This window comes from Chamaea fasciata, unplaced genomic scaffold (genome assembly GCF_029207755.1).
Source record: "Chamaea fasciata isolate MVZ Bird 193981 ecotype frontalis unplaced genomic scaffold, bChaFas1.0.hap1 SCAF_9, whole genome shotgun sequence".
Lineage (NCBI taxonomy): Eukaryota > Metazoa > Chordata > Aves > Passeriformes > Sylviidae > Chamaea > Chamaea fasciata.
Window position 1 is genome coordinate 29053900 of NW_027094094.1, and position 20700 is coordinate 29074599.

General features: G+C 40.3%; 1 protein-coding gene across 9 annotated transcripts in view; it reads right to left on the reverse strand.

Moving 5' to 3' along the window:
* Nucleotides 1-20700, reverse strand: part of ANK3 (ankyrin 3) — a 291984-nt gene that overhangs the window by 193488 nt on the left and 77796 nt on the right. For 2 of the 9 annotated variants that reach the window (XM_066191663.1, XM_066191660.1), the window contains exon 1: nucleotides 1543-3713. The exons of 1 other annotated variant lie outside the window; for it this stretch is intronic. In XM_066191663.1, the coding sequence (XP_066047760.1) occupies nucleotides 1543-1656 (114 nt within the window). In that variant the 5' untranslated portion in view covers nucleotides 1657-3713. Of the gene's footprint in view, nucleotides 1-1542; nucleotides 3715-20700 lie in introns of those variants that run through there. 6 more of the 9 variants (XM_066191667.1, XM_066191666.1, XM_066191669.1 and 3 more) reach the window with 5 other exon arrangements.

Consider the following 20700-nt stretch of genomic DNA (forward strand, 5'->3'; position numbering starts at 1 on the left):
ATTTTAGCTCACAAGCCATAGGTAAATCTGGGCAGAGGGGACAGCTCCTGTAATTAATTCCTCATTGCTACAGTCATTTTCAGCCGGGGGGAAACCCACCCTGACAGCAACATTACAAACCTGCACATAACCTAAACAGCAGCCATGAAAAATACTACTATTTCAGGCTGGTTTCAAACAGCAGCACCTCAAAATTCACCTCAAAGACAGAAACTTATCTTCATACTGTGTCCTTTATCCTGGAAGATGATTCAGAAGATCTATACATCCACACAGAAAAAAAATTCCTCCAGTGTAGATGGCTGCAGCAAATGTACTGCAGCATGTTAAGAGTCTCCTAACGTGCTGGCTGGAACAGAAGGCAGTGGGTTTCTCAGTGCTTTTCATTATGTATAGTACTGCCATGGCAGAGAAAAAAAAAAAGAAAAGGGCAGGGAAATGCTGACTCTCGCCCAACCAAAAGATGCACATATGTTAGAGGAAATCTACATGTCGTTTAGGAAGCACATGCACCGCTTCTCTGAGCATATGAAGATTATCCAATCCCCCCCTTAGGGGGATTTCACAAAGGCACACAGAAATACTACATGCCCAGGTTTCTGTAAAGGCAACTGGCTCCTTGATGTGTTCTTGAAAAAAAACATCATAAAATACAGGCAAAGACAAGAAATCGTGGCAGGGCCTTATTTCTATGGAGCAGAGTACAAGGTGTCATTTATAAGGACACATCTTCAGAGCTGCCAAAGTAACTGGCCTCTTTATCTGTCATTATGCCACAAACCATAACTATTTTGCTTTATACCTTAGAGAGAAACAGTGAGCCTGGAATCACACAGAAGCTCCTGACCTGAACAATGAGCAATGCAGTGCCTACTGAATTTTCTTCAGATCCTCGTTTGCTGAAGGGTTTTCTGCAGCTAAGACAAATCTACAGCAGAGAAAAACCAGGCTCTGTAATCTCAGCCACGTATTTTTCTAACAAAAGAAAGTTGCTAATAACAGACTGCTACAGCTCAATTCTGTAAAACAGCTCACCATTAAGAAAAAAGAGAAACACTGAAACACCTTATTTCTGTTACATTATCCCAAAAATGGATGTTTCAGAAGCCAAACATGTGACACAGTCCCAACACAAAGAAAAAAAATCTGCCTCTACACACATCCTTTCTAAGTACCTGCATGTAAAACTGAACTATTATGCTATGCTTTGCTATTAAACCTACGAGAAAGCTCAGCATTAACCCGCACATGATGGTTACAAACTATTTTCAACTCACAGACAGTTTGCATATCACAGTAACATAAGTGGGAAAGGAATGCACACCTTCTGCATCATCACTGCAATCAACTAATATCCAATTAAACATTCAATTGCTTTGCAAACCCCACAGCTGTGGTTACAAATGATATTTTACAATGTTAACAAATTACTCCGACAGCTACCAAGTCACAGGCAAGAACAAGCTTTTAATACTTCAATTGCAAGGTAAGAAAATTAAAACAAAAGAACCCCTGTTCAGAATTTGGCACAGATCTAGATACCTTTTTCTTCCGATCCCGGGATCTTTTCCTGTGTTTTCTTTTTTTCTCAGTTTCTTCCTCAGCATTTATTTCTAAATCCCTGTTTTTCTTTAACTGTGATGCTGCGTGAGCCATAATGCATTAAAAATCCTTTACAACAATGCTCCCTTGTAAAAGGTGATTTCCTCGGGCACCTTTAGCCAGCCCTCACAGCAAATGTTCCAGTGATTGGAAGGAGATCTGTGACCAGAGCCAGGAACACATTCAGGATTCAGAGATCTCGCAGAAGCTTGCAGTCACTACAAAAACACATAGTTGCAGATTTCTTCCTATACCTTTCTGCACCTGAACCTTTGCAAAGCAGTGCAGCCATCGTAATGCATTTAACGTAATGAAAAAGACAGCTGGGACAGAGAAAGCTGTATTATGGCTGTATCCCCTGCCACCAGCTGGAAGTGTCTAAGTGACTCCACTGAAGGGGGAATGCTGAAAAGGAGCGCTTTCTATTAAAAAAAATTCCAGAACAATAACATATGCTGCATTGTTCTTTCTTCACTGATCTTCAAGCACGTTTTTAAAACCTACTTAAAAAATGCAGCGTTAGTGTTGTACGTCTCTCAGCTAGTTTTGTATAGTAAGCCATTTAACCTATAATGAAATGGAGCAGCTCCTACTTTAGGTTAACTGCTGATGGTGACAAAAAAAAATAAAATAAAAATTTCTTTTTACCATGGAGACTCTGACTGCATTATGTAGAAAACAATGCATGCATTGCCATATCTTAACAGTGTGTCCTTTATTCTGATTTTTCAATTCCAATACATATTGTGAGAGAGGATTACAGAAAGCCCTGTTGTATTTTCTCCTTTTTTTTTTTTTTTTTTTTAAACATACTTATTACAACACATCACACAGAAAGAAAGATGCAATCACACTGGTGTGTGAAATAGGCATTTAATTCATGGGAGATTTTCTGGCACTGCTCATTTACGTGGTCAGAAAGGGAAATCGGCACTATCTCCATGTAGTTGGAAATGTACTTTTAAGCTTTTATGTCAAGACTTGCTTCAATCATCTTACTATTTTTGCCACCTGAGTCCTCAATGACTGCAGCTTTTGAATATTCATTATGGGAGGTAAAATAGCAGCAGTATTAAGGCCTGCAGGAGGATCTTTTACCGGGATGAACACAGAGCGAGCATCTAGTAAATAAGGAACCATATTTTTTCCTGCACAAATATGAACAATCAGCAGCTTGCCTCAAGACTGCTGTTTTTAACCTTTCCCAGTATTCCTAGCAGCATGCTTCACTGTAACGAAGATTAGCATTTTAAGGCAGTCTGATTTCTTTCAGATTAAACCCAGAAGTCTCTCCAAGCGAAACCAGTGTATTTTACATGGTACTGGCATTTCTTTCCAGAAAGAAAACACCAGAATATGTTATAAAAATTAAGTTAAATTTAAATTTGAAGTGCAAATAGAGAATAAGCCTGAATCTTCTCAGGGCAACATAAAATCTAGAGATGCCTCACACATTTGAAAATATTCTTCCCCTGAACTTAAGAGACATTTTTTGAATTCTGGTGTCTGAGGCCCAGCCGGCAACATGCTTTAGTTTTCACATAACACGGCTAAAAGAAAAATAATCTTTTAAATCTCCCAAACAGAAACTACTTTGAACGCATGGTATGTTGTCCAAAGGGCAGCTGTTCACAGTGCACTGTTTGTCTCCTGTTCAAAAGCTAACAAACCAGGTTTAAAAAGCTGTTTATTTTGGAGTGATTTTTAAGAAATGCTCAAGGATGGAGGCCACGGTTGCGTGACCTTAGGGATTTTCTTCCTGATGCAGTCAAAGCAGGGTTTCTGTGTGCATGCAAAGCTCCTGTACCTGTACACCACCATGTGACTCTCCAGACTCCCCCTCCACAACTGGGAGACTCCTGAAGCCTCATATAATGCTCCCTTTGGAAAGCTGTGGGAAGAGGAACGCTGCACTTCCAGACAATGCCTGATTTTGAACCAGAAGCAACTGGTTGAAAAAAACTCCCACTTCTCTATGCTCTAGAGAGACTTGAATAAACATATTTCTAAAGCATGCACCCCAGACCGTGCTTTGAACTGCAAGGCACCACTGCAAGCTGTCGAAGGCCATGCTCAGGCAGGCACCTGGATTTTGGCCCAGCTCTTCAAGGATGCCCAGGGCAGCAGTGAAGAGACTCTGCTCCAGCCCAGGAGCCCTACCAAAGAGAGAAGCTGGCCAAGCTCCTGATTTATGGGGGCTGAAGAAAGTAGCTCAAGAAGGACAGTAAGCTCAGGTTTCGGTGGGAAATGGAAGACTACCTAGTGCCTATTAAAATAAAAACTAAAAAAAATTTAAAAGGCAAAGAAAAAGCACCCAAAGCTTTACTTTCTAGCCTACAAGCTACCTGCATGACCTTGCCAGTTATCCTCTTGGAAGCTCAGATCTTTCTCTGTAAAACAAAGTTGATATTAGTTTCCCTGTCTGACAGAACACAGTTATTAGCACGGAAGTGCTTAGAAAATACAGCAGAACTAGAACTGAAAGTGGATTCAACAAAATTCAATAGAGTTGGATCCCTCTTACTCCCAGCACATTTTCATCTGGATTTGAAAGACTCATGAGTCTTTGCCTTAGGAAACCAACTTTATTTGAGCCACAGCTGAAGTGAATGCTGCTGTCATTCACCGCTCGCTGGCTAATCCTGTGACGTCCTATAAGCCTTTTAACCACACCAGCCTGTAATTTATGCCTAAATAACCTCATTAAACGAAAATACAAATAATGCATTATCAAGTGTTAGGTGGTTAAGATACTTGAAGAATTACTTCAAAAAATGCTGGCACAGAGAATAACATGCACGTATCCGGCTTAAACGCCAGAGTGCCACCTTATGCACAGGTTGTATTCTAGGCAGGTAGAAAGCAGCCCGAGCTTTTATTAATGAGAATAAATGCTAAGAAATGAGGATAATAAGTGAACTCACCCAATCCCTTGAGATATGCATAAATTGGAGGATTTTATCTGTCAGCCAAGACTGCTTCATCCCAAGGATCTTTTCAGCTAATTAATCAATTGGACATAACATGCAGATGTTTTTATTATGTGGATTACAATCCCTGCTTGAACTACAGAGTCCAAACTCTCCTCCAAAATTAGATTTCAGAAAGAGAAAATGCCTTTTTAAGCTACAGTTTTGAGAAATTATCTTTTAGCTATGATTTAAAAAAAAAAATCCCTTATAGTTGGAGAGATACTAACTAGGGAGATTTTGTGTAGCTTGTAGGCTGGGATAGTCTCCAAGAGAAAAGAGGCTACAAGCAAAGTGTGAGTAAAAGATTCAGACTCCTGTGGAACAGCGACTGTGTATGTACAAATCCTGCTTTTGGGGAAGTGGTGAACTGGCACCATTCACTGGAAGGTGACAGGGCACTGCCAGATGAAAGCTGGATGAAGTTTGAAGGTTTTCATGCCAGATATGTCATAACTCACTTCCAGGGAATTGGGTACTGGAAATCTTCATTAAGTGCTTCTTTTCAGACTTCAGAAAAATAATTAAGCTATTTGATTTCACCCTTAATTACAAAGTTAATGAAATGCCAATGAGTGTTTCAGCACAATCCATAGGGTCCTGATAAAGAATGATAAATTGTATCTTACTTGAACAATGGGAAATTTACACTTTCTGTTAGCACAAGGATAATGTCTACTTAGCTTCATCTGCTCACAAAGTCATAATAATAATGGCTGGAAGTGACTTTTATCAGCTTGAAAGTGTGTCTTTTGCTTTAGTTTAAGATACTAGTCCCACTGCTAAAACTAGATTCAAGAGACTGCAAAACAGCATTAGCATACAACATTGGGATGGATTTAGAAAAAAAAACACAAAAAGTTATAGGAGGAAAAGATGTTCACAATGTAATTACTTGTGTTTATTCATCAACTGCTCAGCAGCTTATACAGTGAAGACAGTACTATCAGCTTTACAGGTTTTTTAAACAAATTATACAGCAGTAGGGAAAAAAAATATAGACACTCATGAAAATACTGGCTTACTGAGAAAATGCCAAAAAATAGACTTATGAAAATCTGAGGTGTCTTAGGTAAGATGGAACACCACAGAAACATTCACTCTTTACACTTCTCAGATCACTATGGATCCAAAAAGGCTTCTAATCACACAGAGTGCTAGAAGGTCACTATGACAGCTTTTACTGGTAAACAAAGTATGCTACATTTTCCCGAAGATGAAAAGAGCATTATAGGTAGACTAGAAATAGCAGAGAGTAAAGGTAAGGAAAACACATGGAGGGAAGTGAACCCAATTCTTGTTAGGCTACTCTTAAAATCTTAATTTCTGAGTTTTCTGGTACAGACCAAATGCCACTATTGCCCTGCTTTGGATTATGTTGAGTAAAGCAATGGAAATGAGAAGGGGAATTAAAAAAAAACCAAAAAAACAAAAAACCAACAAGACTTACTAGCAATATAAAAACAATCCATGAAAATAACATCTGGGGAGAAGACTCAGCAGAAGAAATTTTAAAAAACCCAACAAATTCCTTGTGAAAATGAGTTAACCATAAACACCTTTCTAATGAGTCTTTTAAGATTCATCTGCTCATTAGTTAGACTAGCAGGCCTTGTGTCTCAAAATCAAACACACAACACCAAACAAGACTACAAGCTTATTTGGCATCTTGCTTTACTTGTCAGATCCTATTCACACATTTGATGTCCAGGATAGGATGGACCCATCTCCAAAGATGCAGAAGATCAAGGTCACTACGTAGCAAATGAATAGGAAATAAGAAAGGTTAAGGCTTGTTTGGCTTCTCTGTGTTGTTGCACTGAGTTTCTCCCATCACCTGCTTCTCCTAGCAGAATTCTACTTTGGCAGTAACAATCCCAAAGAAACTGGGGAAACATGACAGACAGAAAGGGATGTATGCACTAAAGAGCAGGAAAATACTTAAACTGTGTTTTATACACCACTGTTAGTTACAGTGCTAACCCCTTACCTCCTCTGAATTTACAGTATACAATTTGGAATTGTACTGAATTATGCTCTGTTTCTTATTTGACTTGTTTAGGGCACAAGAGCTTACAAATGCTTTGGAAATGACACAAATTCAGGGATGCAGTGATAAAGGCCAGAGGCTTACGACTTCTTAAATGACCCTTCTTAAATTTCCTACTGGAAACTCAAGTAGAAATGATAACAGTTGCAAAAACAAAAACCCATGCCCAAACTAACCACCACAAAAACCAAAACTAAATCAAACCACCACAAAAACCCCTTAAACCTTCCCCGAAACACCCACACAGAAAACAATCATGGAATATGCTTTTCCCTAAGCCCTCTCCAGACACATCACCTGCCTTCTGAGCTGAAACAAGATCAAAGCAGCAGTCACTTTTGAGCTCCTAGAATGAAGTGCAAAATTACTATTTCTCTGTGCAAGGATGACACATTTTGGCTTAACTGATGAAATTACACCTCCTGTGGTCCAGCTTACTCAGAGTAAGAGGATGGCTGACACGTTTGTGAATTTTAACTTCACGCTGGAGGCATGACTTTTAAAGAAAACTGCTACAGGTTTTTGTTTGCCCTTAAGACTTGCACTGTAAATCTGGACAGTTCAAAAGCTGACTCAAGGCTCACTCAGCCCATGGCTTCAGGGGCAGGGGAAATAGGGAAATCAATCTTCAGCTGTCTCAGGCCACCACGCAAGCATGGTAATTCCTCCTGCAAACAAACCGGGAGAGGGAAACAATGTGCTCATGCACCAGCAGAGGAGAAAGGACTTCAGAAGACTGCAGAGCACCCAGGACTGGAGATCTTCAACCCTGACTTTCTAAACAGGGTGATTTTTGTTTGAGGCCTACACAGAGAAAGGGAGCTCACAGCAACAAATTAATATTAACTCTTCTGTGAAGACAGTGTAAAGAGTTTCATCTCTGACTCATAACCAACTGAGGAAAAGGTACTGACGTATCTTATTTATAGAGGCACGCTAATTGCAAGATAGATTTTGTGGGGGTTTGTGGATGGAACCACCGAGCAGCCCAGGAAATTTATCCAATGCAAGGAACACTGGTAAGAAAAAGATACATAACCTCCAAATTGTTGCAGAGCAAACACACCAAAAATTTTCTTCCCATTCGTCCTCTGCCAAGAATAATATTGCTAAAACTCTGTATTTACAGGGAAGCACTGAAAGTGCAACAAGCATGCACTTTTATAAAATTGCTTTTCACTTTTATAAAATTGTTTTTCTACCTTTTCCCCCTGAAATTCAAACACCACACTGCAGCCTGGACTGAAACTTTCATACAGGGTCTTAGGGTCAGTGTCTTAGGGATGCTGACAAAAGATCGCTAGGAAATGGCATTAAACTGGTTTCGCACATCTGAAGGAGCAGAACTTACATGCCAAACTGACACTAGATCACAGTGACATCATTTTCAAGCCTCACTTGGAACTATGCAATGGTGTTCTGAAACTGTATATTCAGAATATTAACTTCCCTCAGATTCCTACTGTCATCACTTCTCTCTGCCTAGTTCACCATGCTCTCCTAGCTACTGCAACCCACTGTAGGGCAAACAAGAGGTCAGTGGAATGGCACTACAGGGCACCAAACTGAGTTTTGAGCTGGAAATTTTGTTAGATGTGTCTGCAAATAGCACCAACAGAGACAGGAAAGGCCACCCCTGTGTATATAGGAATAAGTGCAATAGCAAGCTCGGTACCAGTTTTGCACTCCCACGCGCAGAACTTGAACGCTGTCTGTGATAGGAGGATCAATCCCATCCTGGTGAGCTTCAAAAAAGGAAACACGAAATGCCATTCATCAGGACTTTATGATTCAGCTACAAACTTCACCCTGAGTGGTCAATTAATCACTGCTGCATCTGTTAACTTCTGCTCCAACACACGAAAGCAATCTGCTCACACATCCAGTGAGCACTGAGCCCGAGCTGGGGTTTCCTCCAGCATAAGGAAAGCAGGTATCAAGGTGGTGGCTCTCAGAAGCTCCTCTGCCAGGTCATCCAGCCCCCAAACAGACACAAGATGAGTTATTCCCTGCTCATCTCAGATGGAAAACTCCCTGTCTCAGAGTGGTTTAAAAATAACCCAAAACAGCAGCAGAAAATGTCTTTGTGGTATTTCAAGTTTCTCAGCATCAAGTCCCCCCGCCTGCTGTCTCTTTTTTGGAGCAGTAGCAGTCTCACAATAATAAAAGCTATACGAAAAGCTTTTATTAAAAAACCACTGTAGAACATGCAAAGGTGCCAGGAAGTGAATGTGCTTAAGCAAATGAGGCTACCAAACAGAGTGGGATGGCATCAGTCACAAATAGATGCAACACCTTTGCCTGCAGTTAGTAGATCACTTTCCAGTACCCTTTAATTAGTATTCTTTGATTTTTGTTAGGTTTGAGTCAGAAGCACATACTTTAGGCTAAAAGGAAATTTGACCAAATGAGCCTTTCCATAAATGATTGCACAATGTGTATCCAGGGGTAACAGGCCTCTCCGCTTAACAACATACTGCAATCATGAAAATATAATTTAACCTTCCCTACCACAACAGAGCCCCAAAAGGAAATGTACTTTTAACCTTGGGCAAAAGCAGCACTTTATCACCTTCTGAAATGGGTTATTCCCTCCACCCACTGCCAACAGTAGGGAGCTGCACTGAGTGACCCAGTGCCCGCATATTTTCCTGTTGCCAAGCTCTGCACATTATGACCAACATACTTATTTTATTTTGATATAAAAAGTTGCTGAGTCAGTGTAAGAAAGGACCCATCTGCCAAGGTCACAAAAAAGACTCTTTGAAGTTGCCAGCATATCCCAGCTGCCCCAAGACTTGCAGCTTTATAACTTTTTGTGGAACTTCTGTGGTGCAAAAATGCAGAAAGTATAAGAAAAGAAAAACGCCTCCTTGGCTTGTTTGTCGGGTAGGAGGGATTTTCTACCTTTTTAATTTCTCTGAACTACTTGGATTCATAAAAAAATCTACTGCTAGCATGCAGTATTCCTAAGACAAGGAAAACAGGTATGTGTGAGCCAATGAGGAGAGCTGCAGCCTCTCCCTGATCACTGCCACATTTGAGTGCTGGACCAAGGCTCCCTCAGCAAGTACGGAACACATATTTACTCACTCTGGCTTGCATTGCAGACTTCCCTCTTAAGCCAAACTAAGCGCAGAATTTTCAGTGAAGGCACTAGTCCCTGCCAGTATACACACAAATTCTTAACCTTTAAGGAAATATTAGAAACAAAAATATAAAAGCAAAAAAGAAACCTCCAACCCACTCCAGCATAGAGAAACCCATTTAATTAGATTCTTTAATTATTCATTATTCCTTTTCCTATGTTGAAATGACCATCTTTGCCTCATTCCCAAAGGATTGTCTCCATAATTAAGTCAGGGAATCATTAAAATCTCAACATGCTGCCTGAGATTTTAAGTGTTCTGCACGCTCCATGCAGCAGTAAGTTGACTTTTATAGGAAAAAAAAATGCAAAAAAGCAGAATCATTAGCAATCAGTAAAAAGAGGCAGAAGGGTATCAAATGCCTATTTTTCAGGTGACATTTTTCTCACTTCCTCTTAAGTAAATTCATATACCAGTCATAAAATCTACAAATTCATGCTTAAAACAATTGTATGCGAAAATTCTCAGTTTCCTTAAAATAACAACCAGTATTATGAAAACCCCCTCAGGGTAATTTTAGAAACAGAGATGTATATTTTACCTCAAAAAAACCAAAAAAAACCAACCTAAAAAAACCTAAAAATCCCAAACCAAACAACAAAGTCCAGCTATTACAGCTATTAGTACCTTGATACTAAAATCCTGCTGGAAGAAAGCTTTGAAGCAAGAAAGGTGAGTATGAAAGATTCATCAAAAAAAAAAAAATCACTTCCACTAAAAAAAGTGAGAAATATTTTGTTTCTTCATAAATTTCACATAAAGCTGTTAATATTCACAGGAGGCCAAGTTCTTTCTTGGCCTAGCAAGAGCAAGTGGGCATATGAGAAAACCCACTTACCTGTATAATAATTATAATTATCGCAGGATAGGTGCATTGATGTGATGCCTGAAAGCCCAGGTAATGCTAGTGCCCTGTTCAGAACAACAGAATGTGGCAATTCCTGCCCAGATCTGCCTGTAAGCTGAACATACACTACACAGGGGGTGGGAGGGAATGTATTCCTCCTGCTTTAGAGGGGCTGACTGCAAACAGCTGAGGATAAAGTTGGAGGGGGAGTTTTTTAGTTTGTATTGCACGGCAAACAACGTTCATCAACACAAGTTTATGCACCAGGGATGTAAACACAAAAGTAACAGCCTGGAAGACACAGGAAAGAAATCTTTCTCTCCTACACAGCTTTGCTACGGGTCTCATCTGGAACACTGTGTCCTATTTCAGGCACTAAATTTCTAGGAAAAAGTTGTCAGCTGGAGATGTGAAGAATTTATTGCTTTAACTCTGAAACTGCTCCTCTTCAGAAAACAGCCCTGAATGCTTCCCTGAATCTGTGGTTAGGAATAAATATCTTTAGACGTGCATATCCATAAACTCTTAGCAAAGACAAATACCAGCCAGCACTGAACCTTGCTCGTTTGCCTGTCTCCCCCCACCAACCCTCCTGGCTTTTCCTTTTTCCCCCAAAACAGGCAAACCCAGATAACTGGAGGCAAACCTACGTAAAAACTAAAGATTACTATTTTTCAATTTTTTTAGAATTTTTTAAATGTCTGTTCCTGTGATTTGTTTTAAACTAGTTTGTGGAGGAGCTGAGAAAGAGGAATTTTGCCGGGAAATTCTGTTCAGGGATAAAGGCACTGTTCCCCTTTCAAGGATAGAAAAAATACTGACTAAAATGTTTAACAAACATAAACTTTAACTAATCAATGCTTCACAGAGCAGAAGAGAACATACAAGAACTGTTGCCTAGAACAGCTCCAAGGGTACTAAAATGGGCGCTAACAACAAGGGTACATAACAACGACTCCATGCAGTTCATGCTAGGACACGGGAATTATATAGGCTTAAGATAAAATTCCAGCCAGTAGAGTTTTTTGATGTTCTGGGTTGGGTTTTGGGTTTGGTTTTATTTTTCAGGTTTTATTTTGTTTGGTTAGGTTTTTTGTTTTGGGGTTTGTTTGTTTTGTTTTGTTTTTGGTTTGGGGTTTTTCTTTGTTTGTTTGGGGTTTTTTGGGGGTTTTTTTGTTTGGTTGGTTTTTTTTGAGACTTTCTGGAAAACAGGCAGGATAGCAAAAGACTGTTGGAAGATCAAACTAGTACTAAAAGAAAGTACCTTGAAAGACGAAGGCGAGGAAAGAAAACTCAAAAAACCAGGAGATAATAAAATTGTAAACTTCCAGTCCTAGAGATCTCCTGTATCTGAATCTGTCACCATCTGGAAGCTATTGGGATGAACTGCAATCAATCTGGATTTGTCAAGAGGAAACTGTATAAAATTAATTTAATTTTATTCCATTGAAAGTTGACCGGCATTGGAGACTGGAGAAAAGCAGTTACTTGTACCTCGTATTCTCATAAGCAAGGTAGGGAACATAGTGTTGATGAAAAGATTGTTAGATTAATCCAAGAGGGATCTGATGACTGAACTCAGGAACAAGTTATTAACATTCATTGTCAAAAAGGATGGATGTTGTGCAAGAGTCCGTCCTGGATTTGCTTCTCTCCAATGTTTTATTAATGATTTGGGCAATAAGAAAAATTTATTACCAATGCAAACATGAAACTACTAGAAGTATGTGCATGTTAAAGTAAAACTTTAGACCAAAATGATAAGTAAGACTAGAGGAATGGTGTGGGGGGAAAAAAACCCAATCAAAACAGATGAATTTCAGTGAAAATAAGGAGGAAAAAATCTTTTCACAGGCTAGAGAACAAGTAAGGACTGTTCTTCAGTATTGTCTGCAGGGTATAAAACCTTGCAGGTTCAATGCAGGACAACAGACAAGCAGCAGAGTAGAGTGCAGAAGGTGCAGCCTACACAGTGAATTCACCTTTCTCTTCTATTTAGTATTTGCAAGGCCACAGGTATACTGTGACTGACTTTTGCTACTCTGCTGCCAGGAAGATATGAATATTTGGGAAGCAACAAGAGCAATCAGAAGTCTGTAAAATGCATCCTCTTTTTGCCTGAAGAAAAGATGACTGATGGAACATGGCAACAGTCCTCAAGCCCATCAAAACCTGACAAAGCCAGAAGAAAATAGTCTGTTCTCCACCCTCACTATGGATAGTAATAGGAGTAAAAAGTTTCAATTGGAGCAACCAGATTTGAGTGAGATGAGAACTTTTAACAACAGGGAAACTCTGCAAAAGCATGCAAGGGACCAGAATGGAAACTTTATAACTTTCCTTTGTAAAATATGTATTACGATCCACTTGGTCGTTCTTACATGTGCTGCTTGTGACCATCCCATGAGCACTGTACAAAAGCTATCCCAGCTTCCAAAAGTCGGTTCTTAATTCAACCTTATTGGAGACAAAACTATTTTATTGATTTCAGTGTTGTATACTTTAGAAAGGTTGACAAATGTATTTTTTAATGTAAAAATCTATGACCATTAACTGCTTTGCATTGTCAGAAGCAGAGCTCTAAATGAAGATACAAATCAAAAGAGAACGGTGATGTGTTTGAATTATTCTGGCAAGTTTGAAAGTCTTAGACAGGTATTTTTCTATGTATCAAAAATAGAATTTAAAAAAATCTGCTTTTATCCCTGACATCTAAAAATAATGAGGAATTAAACTCAATAAACTATATAGAACTACAGAGTATGCTGAGAAGTCTGCTCTAAATTAAAAGCACGTAAATGGACTCTGAAGAAAATGCAGTTGAAGATCCTTAGGCCAGTGAGGATGAGCACAGCAAGCTCACTACCCTGGTCTTCAGGAGAGCAGGCTTTGGCCTCTTCAGGGATCTGCCTGGTAGAACACCGTGGGATAAAGCCCCCACAGGGAAGGAGGACCCAGGCAAGCTGGTTGATACTCAAGGATCACCTCCTCCAACTCAGAAGCCGTGCATCCCAACAAGAGGAAGCCAGGCAAAAACACCAGGAAGTCTGGATGAACAAGGAGTTCCCAGATTACCTCAACCCCAAAAACGAAACCTAGAGAGGGTGGAAGCAAGGACAGGTGGCTTGGGAAGGATAGAGAGAAAAGCAGCCAGGGATCACGTTATGAAATTCAAAGCCCCGATAGAATTAAACCTGGCCAGGAAGATCAAGTGCAACAGGAAAAGCCTCTATAGGTATGTTGGTGATAAAAGGAAGACTTAGGAAAATGTGGAAGGAAGCAGGACACGGGGTTACATGGGTATGGAGAAGACTGAGGTACTCCACAAGGTTTTTGCCTCACCCTTCACCAACAACTGCTCCAGCTGCATCGCAGGAGTCCCAGGAGGCAAAGGAAGGGACAGGGAGAATGAGGGACTGAGTGCCCACTACAGCAGAAGATCTTGTCTGACACCATCCAAGGTGCACAAGTCCATGGGACCTGATGAGATGCAGGCCCTGAGGGAACTGGCATCATCCATCATATTCAAAAACTTGTGGTAGGCTGGTGAAGTTCCCACTGACTGGAAAAAGAGAAGCACAACCCCCATTTTTTTGAAAGGCAGACCCAGGGAACTACAAGGAACCCATCAGCCGCATATAGTGCCCACCATGAAGAAGGATCAGAGCAAGATGATCTTTAAGGTCCATTTCAGCCCAATCCAAAGCATTTCATAATCATATGGCGTCCTAGGCACCACTTTATCCTTACACATTAAGATGCTCTGTTTTAGAGCACACTCAAAATCAAGACTTTTTATGGACTCTTTAGGGAAACTGCCACATTTTTGGCATTAACTTGCAAAACCACTACATAAAATTACAGCTATTTAGACAAATCAGAGTAATTGATAATGCATCTCCTCTAAGGATATATTACATGGCTTATAGAAGCAGCAAGCAGCAAAAATATTAAAATTTGATTTTTAGCCCTAGAGCTGCTTTTTTAGAGTTACAGTGTATATTCTGAAGGGTACTCACAGGCTGCATAAAGACAGACTATCAAACATTAAAGCTATAGAGGCCACAATCCAGTACAATTGCAGTTTGAGTAGCTGTGTAGTTTGGCAGAGTCTACAGACACAGTGATAATGAAAATCAAATTTTGGACTGCATCACAAGAACTGTGTTTGTGAACAGCAAATGAACAACTCACATACTATTCAGAGAAAAAAAAAAAAAAGAAAGAAGCACTAATCAGAATCAACCAGTTCTCACAGGCTCCCACTGCGTAGGCTGAATAATTGTCTCATCATGATAATAGCCTTTATGATAACCATGATCTCACCAGTGCACTCAAAGATCCAAAATGCTGCTGGTACTCTCACACCCACAACAAGGCACACTTGCTCTTTGCATTTGAAGAAAATCCTATTCTGCAGCTCCAACCCTTGGCTGCTAATGCAGGCAGGGTGTAACCTTGTTATTTTTTATGCCTTTGCTTTTAAGCCACTAAACCTATAGATTTCCTTCGCAGACAGAGCAGCACAGACAAGAACTCCTATTGTTATGAAGACATCTCCCATTCTGCCATTAATTCAAAACCAAGAGCAGAGTTATCAGCAGTAATAAAACCTAGCAGTATGCACCTGATTTAAAAAAAAAAAAAAAAATAAAAAAATAAAAAACCAAACCCAAAAAACCAAAAAAAACCAACCAAATCTGAGATGCAATTTTATGTTCTGTGGCACATTTTCTCCATCTAATTTCTGCTTTACAAAGGTAGCAGGTTACAGCCTATTTTGCACTGAGACCAGGGCATAAAACATGCTTTTTACCACCCCTTCCCCTTCCCTCCTCTCTTACTGGAGGCCTGGCACCATCTGTTTTTAAGCACAGCTATATTGTTTTCTCTGAGTTAACAAAGCAGTGAAAATTAGCACCAGCCACAGGTCTGGTTAAGCATGTAAACTCGGGCAAAAAGGAAGGGAACGTTCATCAGTGTTCCAGCAACAACACCCGCGGAAAAGCCCAAGGTACGAAAAAGAACATGAGATGAGAGGTTTCCATTCCTGATGGACAGGCAGGAAGAGCACCCTTGCTGCAGGGTGTTCTCTGTGCACTGACACGTGAGCTGTCACTGGCTCTCCTGGAACGGGCAGAAACTTCTGCCCCCAAGACAAAGGCATTACAAGCAGCCCACCCACAGAACTGAGGCACCTCTCTATTTGCCCCAGTAAGATATTAATACATTTTGTGGTGAAGCGACTGGGTTCACACACAAGGAGAGGACAAGGGAGAGAGAAGCACTTGCAACAACTTCAAAGTGCCAGCCAAGATTTATCATCAGTACCAACTAGTGTCAGGGAAGGCTGTGGACTGCTTCCAGCTGGATTTCCACCCTACAGACTCCTCCACTCTCATTCCCACCTGTTTTAAGCACCGGATACACAGTGTCACCCTCCAAAATTTTACAAAATTACATCTAACCTTTTTAGTTTTTACAGCACATGAGGTTTCAACAGCCCCAGCCTCAGTGCAGAAGAGAACAGCTGCCACAGCACCAGCATGTGCCAGTTCCTGGAATGCTGCTGGAGCCAGCTCGGGGACAGCCCGAGCTCCCTGACAAAGCCTGGCTACTGCTGTACACAGGAAAAAAGAAAAGCTCTCTGGCAGTTTGTTGTCATGCTGCCTGGAGTAGGGGCTGGCCTGCCAGGACACGAAAGATATGAATAGAAACCTCGCTGAAGGACACACTTCCATTTTTAAGAAAAAACAAATCATTGTGTCATGAACGGCTCAGTCAGATGTGTGTGTGAATTTATTCCATCTGTACCACAGGTAACTGTCCAAAAGCCTGCATAAAGCCTCAAATTTAAACAAGCTGCTCCATGAAAAGCAGAGCTGATTAAGTCTGATCTTCCATATCACTGTGGATGATGTGCCTCCACACAGCAGCCACTGCACAACAGCTTTAGGTATGTCCCCAGTGTTTCTATCAGGCTCCTGACACAGCTCCCCTGGCAGCCCCTTCCAGCCCTTCCCTGGGTGCTGCAGTCTCCACTCCAAGGTCCTTGCCCACATCACTAAACCACCACAGCATCCTGGCCCCTGACGCATTCCCTGTGGCTCTCAAAACGCCTTTCATGACCGCATAGTCTTACATTTCCTCAGGAAACTACAGTCAAATTGCACACACACAAACTGAAGCAGAAGTGCTGTGGAAAACTGGGTATTTTGTTATAAAAGGTAGAAAGAACAAGTTTTTCTCTGTACTTCAACATCTTCCCACCACAAAGCACAACGACAGCAACATGGGAGAGAGGTTGTGGAATAACAGCTCTCTGCGCTTTTTAAATTCTACTTAAAATTAATTGGCCCAGTAATAGGTAAACAGGAAGATGAATTTTCAATTTCGTGCTTGGGTAATCTTCAAGGCATCTAGAAAAGATGACAGTGAGGCTGAAGCCCCCAATGTTCTCCTCCAGATGGCAGATTTTTGGACATATCTTTATTCTCTTGGAGGGACAACTTCTAGTACTTGAGGCTTTTAAAAATAAAAAAAACTTACACGATGACAAAGCTGCAAAGGCCTAAAGGGGATTTTGAAGTCAAAATCTATGGAGATTCAGAATAATGCATTCTGTCTTGTACAGGAAAAACCCAATTTACTGATACAGTCAATATTACCAGATAATACAAAGAGCCTGATAAGAAAATTTAAGCCTACCTACAAAGAGCAGTCCCTCCATGTTCTACTGCTCTCCAAATGAAAGTCGTGGAAACAGAGATAATTACTGCCTTAAAGTACATCAGCAAAAAGTGGAACAAAGTCAATTAAGTCAAATGAAGCAAAGATTTATCAACCAGAACTGGCAAGACATCTCTGCCTGCCTGACCCACCAGAGGAAAAAATAACAGCTTTCTACATTGCTTCTTGTCATGTTTTTTATGTGGCGTTTTGACACATCAAAGCCATTTTAAGAAGTTCCAATTACAAGTTGTATTTAACAAAAAAAACCCAACCAAACAAAAAACCCAAAAAACAAAAACAAAAGGAGAAAGAGAAAGGAAGAAAAAAAAATTTCTATACCAGAGATCCCATTCTGAAAAGGTGTCCTATTTAAAGGCTCTTTAAAACTCTGCAGTGGTGTACTGAATAAGTTTCTTTCCCCCCCCCCTTTTTTAAGCTCCAAGTACAAATCAAAGATGTTCTTCACCTTTGTTATCAAGTCTGCTGAGGGAAACATCAGACTCATAGACCCGGATCTGGTGGAAGGCACCCAAGTATCTTGATCAGATTATTGAATTTAGCTGTTTTTAAAATCATAGACGAGGACTTAGTTTATTACCACAGCAATCTGACCCAGCAGCATAAACCTAAAATTCTCCAGAACTTTCATTTCCAAAGCACCAAAATTTGTTTCTTTCATATTTCTTAGCATTGAAAATAATTTGCTAAGGAAAAACATATTTCCCACAGCCATGCTTCTCTGGACAGTTTTTATAACCTTATGCAAAACACCAGCAACTGGAAGAATTGGGGTTTTGGAGACCTACTGAAAAATTTGGACAATTAACATTATCAACATCACAAATAAAAAGAAATCAGCTAAATTATATCCTTTTCACAACAAATGGTTTTGATGAGCAGCAAATTTTGCATCCTGTGCTATCTCTGTGCATAAACTAGACCCTTAAATCAAGGGAGAGAAAGAAATAGCTAGATAGCACTTTGTCCAAAATTCCTTTCCAAGAAAGGAAATAGGAGCCATGTTCACATGGTTTAAATTCCATCTACATGCCTGTACCTAGTGTGTGCTTCCCTTCAGAAAGGGTAGGCCAGGGCCAGGGACTTGAAACAGAATTTTGCGCCTCTGAAAATCACCTTTGGTCCATTTCTACTTAACCCAAAGTGTATAAGCTAAAATAAAGGCAAAATAAGTTGGGGTTTGAGGCTGGAGTGGGATTTTGGTTTTACTGGGGAGGATCCAGCAAGACCAGCATTGAAGAACAGAAAGCAAGAAAGGACAAACCTCAGTACACCTGCTGCCACCTGGCAGGTCTAAGATTAGGACCAGAGCTAATAAAAGAAAACTTCTCTAGAATCCCTTGGGAGTCTTGCAGGAAAAATTGAGAAGGACCATCATGGGCATAAGAAAGCAGGTACTCCTATTTGACTCTCCATTTGACCAGAAGGGATGGCAGCCTCCAGTACCTTGCAGGGAAAGGAAGCCTGATGCTGATGCAGGGCTTTGGCTCAGGTGTCTGAGAAGCACTTTCAAGGGCTGTGGTTATGAAGGATTGTGTGAACTGACACCTGGTGGCTCCAAAGTGACTTTAGAGAAAGAAGTAGGCAAGAAGCCTGAAAGCAGGAACTGCTGCTGGAAGCACAGACACTTTCTGCATTCACACCCATACAGCAGAAAGCTCCACAATTTAACTGTACCGTGCACATGGGAATGTTGTTTCCTTTAAACTGTATAAAACCACCAGTGATTCATTCCTGCTCGTTTTCTCCACGTCAGGCACAATTTTATTCACCTTTATCATACTCCCCTTTATTCATTCCTCTTCAAGCTGTACAGATCTACTCTATTTAATTTCACCTCACACAAGAAGTGATTCTTTTGCTATTCTTTAGGCCTATTCACATTTTACATTCTTTTAGTAAGTAGGATGTGGGGTAGCAGAGAAACAGAAGCTCTTCTTCATTCAAGAGTTAACAAAGGGATATGACTTTGTTTTGTTTTCTGTTTTCTTCCAAACTATCCCCAGTGTTATTTACCCACCTTTTTGTTCATACTACTGGACTCTGAGCAGACACATTAAGGAAATACCTGCATGTTCTAAACTGTTGTTACTGAACAAAGAAGTAAAGAAATCCAGAACACCAAGGCTCTGTTCAAATACTGAAATGTACCAGATGAAGGAAGACAGGCGTTAATCTTTCCCAGTTTGCTCTCCAAGAAAGAAGAATTATATATGTTTATACTTCACCTGCTTTATCCATTTCTGATTTCACTGACCGATTTTCATCTTTTCCCCAAGAGAACAATGTATTTCTCATTAGCAGTCAAACTTCACAAAGGATTTGAAATCACTGGAAATCCTTAAATACTTTTATGGACAAAGGACAATTCTGATCTTACTCTACGGGTGCACAAATCAGAAGTCATTCTACTGAGGCAAATGAAGTAATAGCTGAGTTACTGATACAAAGTAAAGCAAGGCAAGCCTAAAAGCATGTTCCCAGAAATGCCACCAAGTCAAGAAAGCCATTTGCAAATGGCATTACAGAAGAAAGGGTGAGCAACAGACAAATGAATGATCATTTATTTCAGGACAAAACTGAGTTAGAGTTTCTGGAAATGATGTAACTGGAGCTAGTAACAGCTTGGCAGAGGCAAGAGCAACAAGATATTCCCTCATCCAGGGGTCTGGCAGCGTCCCAGTAAGAGGCTGAAACTTGCCTATGTTGTTAAAACCATCAGTTAAATACAACCCAGCTAGAAAGTCACCTTAAAGTTTAAAAGCCTTTCCCAATGATCTGCTGAAAAGGACGCAGGGTGCAACACGTCTAAATGGAAGGGGATTCAAGCATTTCCAAAGGTAAAGTGATAAATTTTGGCCCCTATTCCACAAAAATTCTCCTTGCTTCACAGTGATCTGATTTCTGGATGATTGAGCATAAAATCGTTCTGAGTTGCTTCCAGCGACTTACAGTAAGGTGCTGCAGTTTTGTTATAATGACTATCCATTCTCTTGGAGTTTGAGACTTGTCTTTTCATAATTGCAAATGTTACCTGATGCCACTACCAGCAACAACAACAACAACAATCAACAAAAACAAGTGTGAAAACAGAAGTGGGCTGAGACTTATTATTGGAAAAATACAGCACAGCATAACTGAGTAGATTACTGCTGAGATTACACCTTAGGTCTTCCTTCAGGTGCAAAAGAGAATCTTGCAATTCCACTCCAATATGTTTAAACCCACATGCTTCAACTTCAGCCTTCTCCAGTATGAATCCAACAAACCTAACTTCAGCCACCATGGATCAGAAGACACAGAAAACTTCAGCTCTGTATTTGGAATTAATAA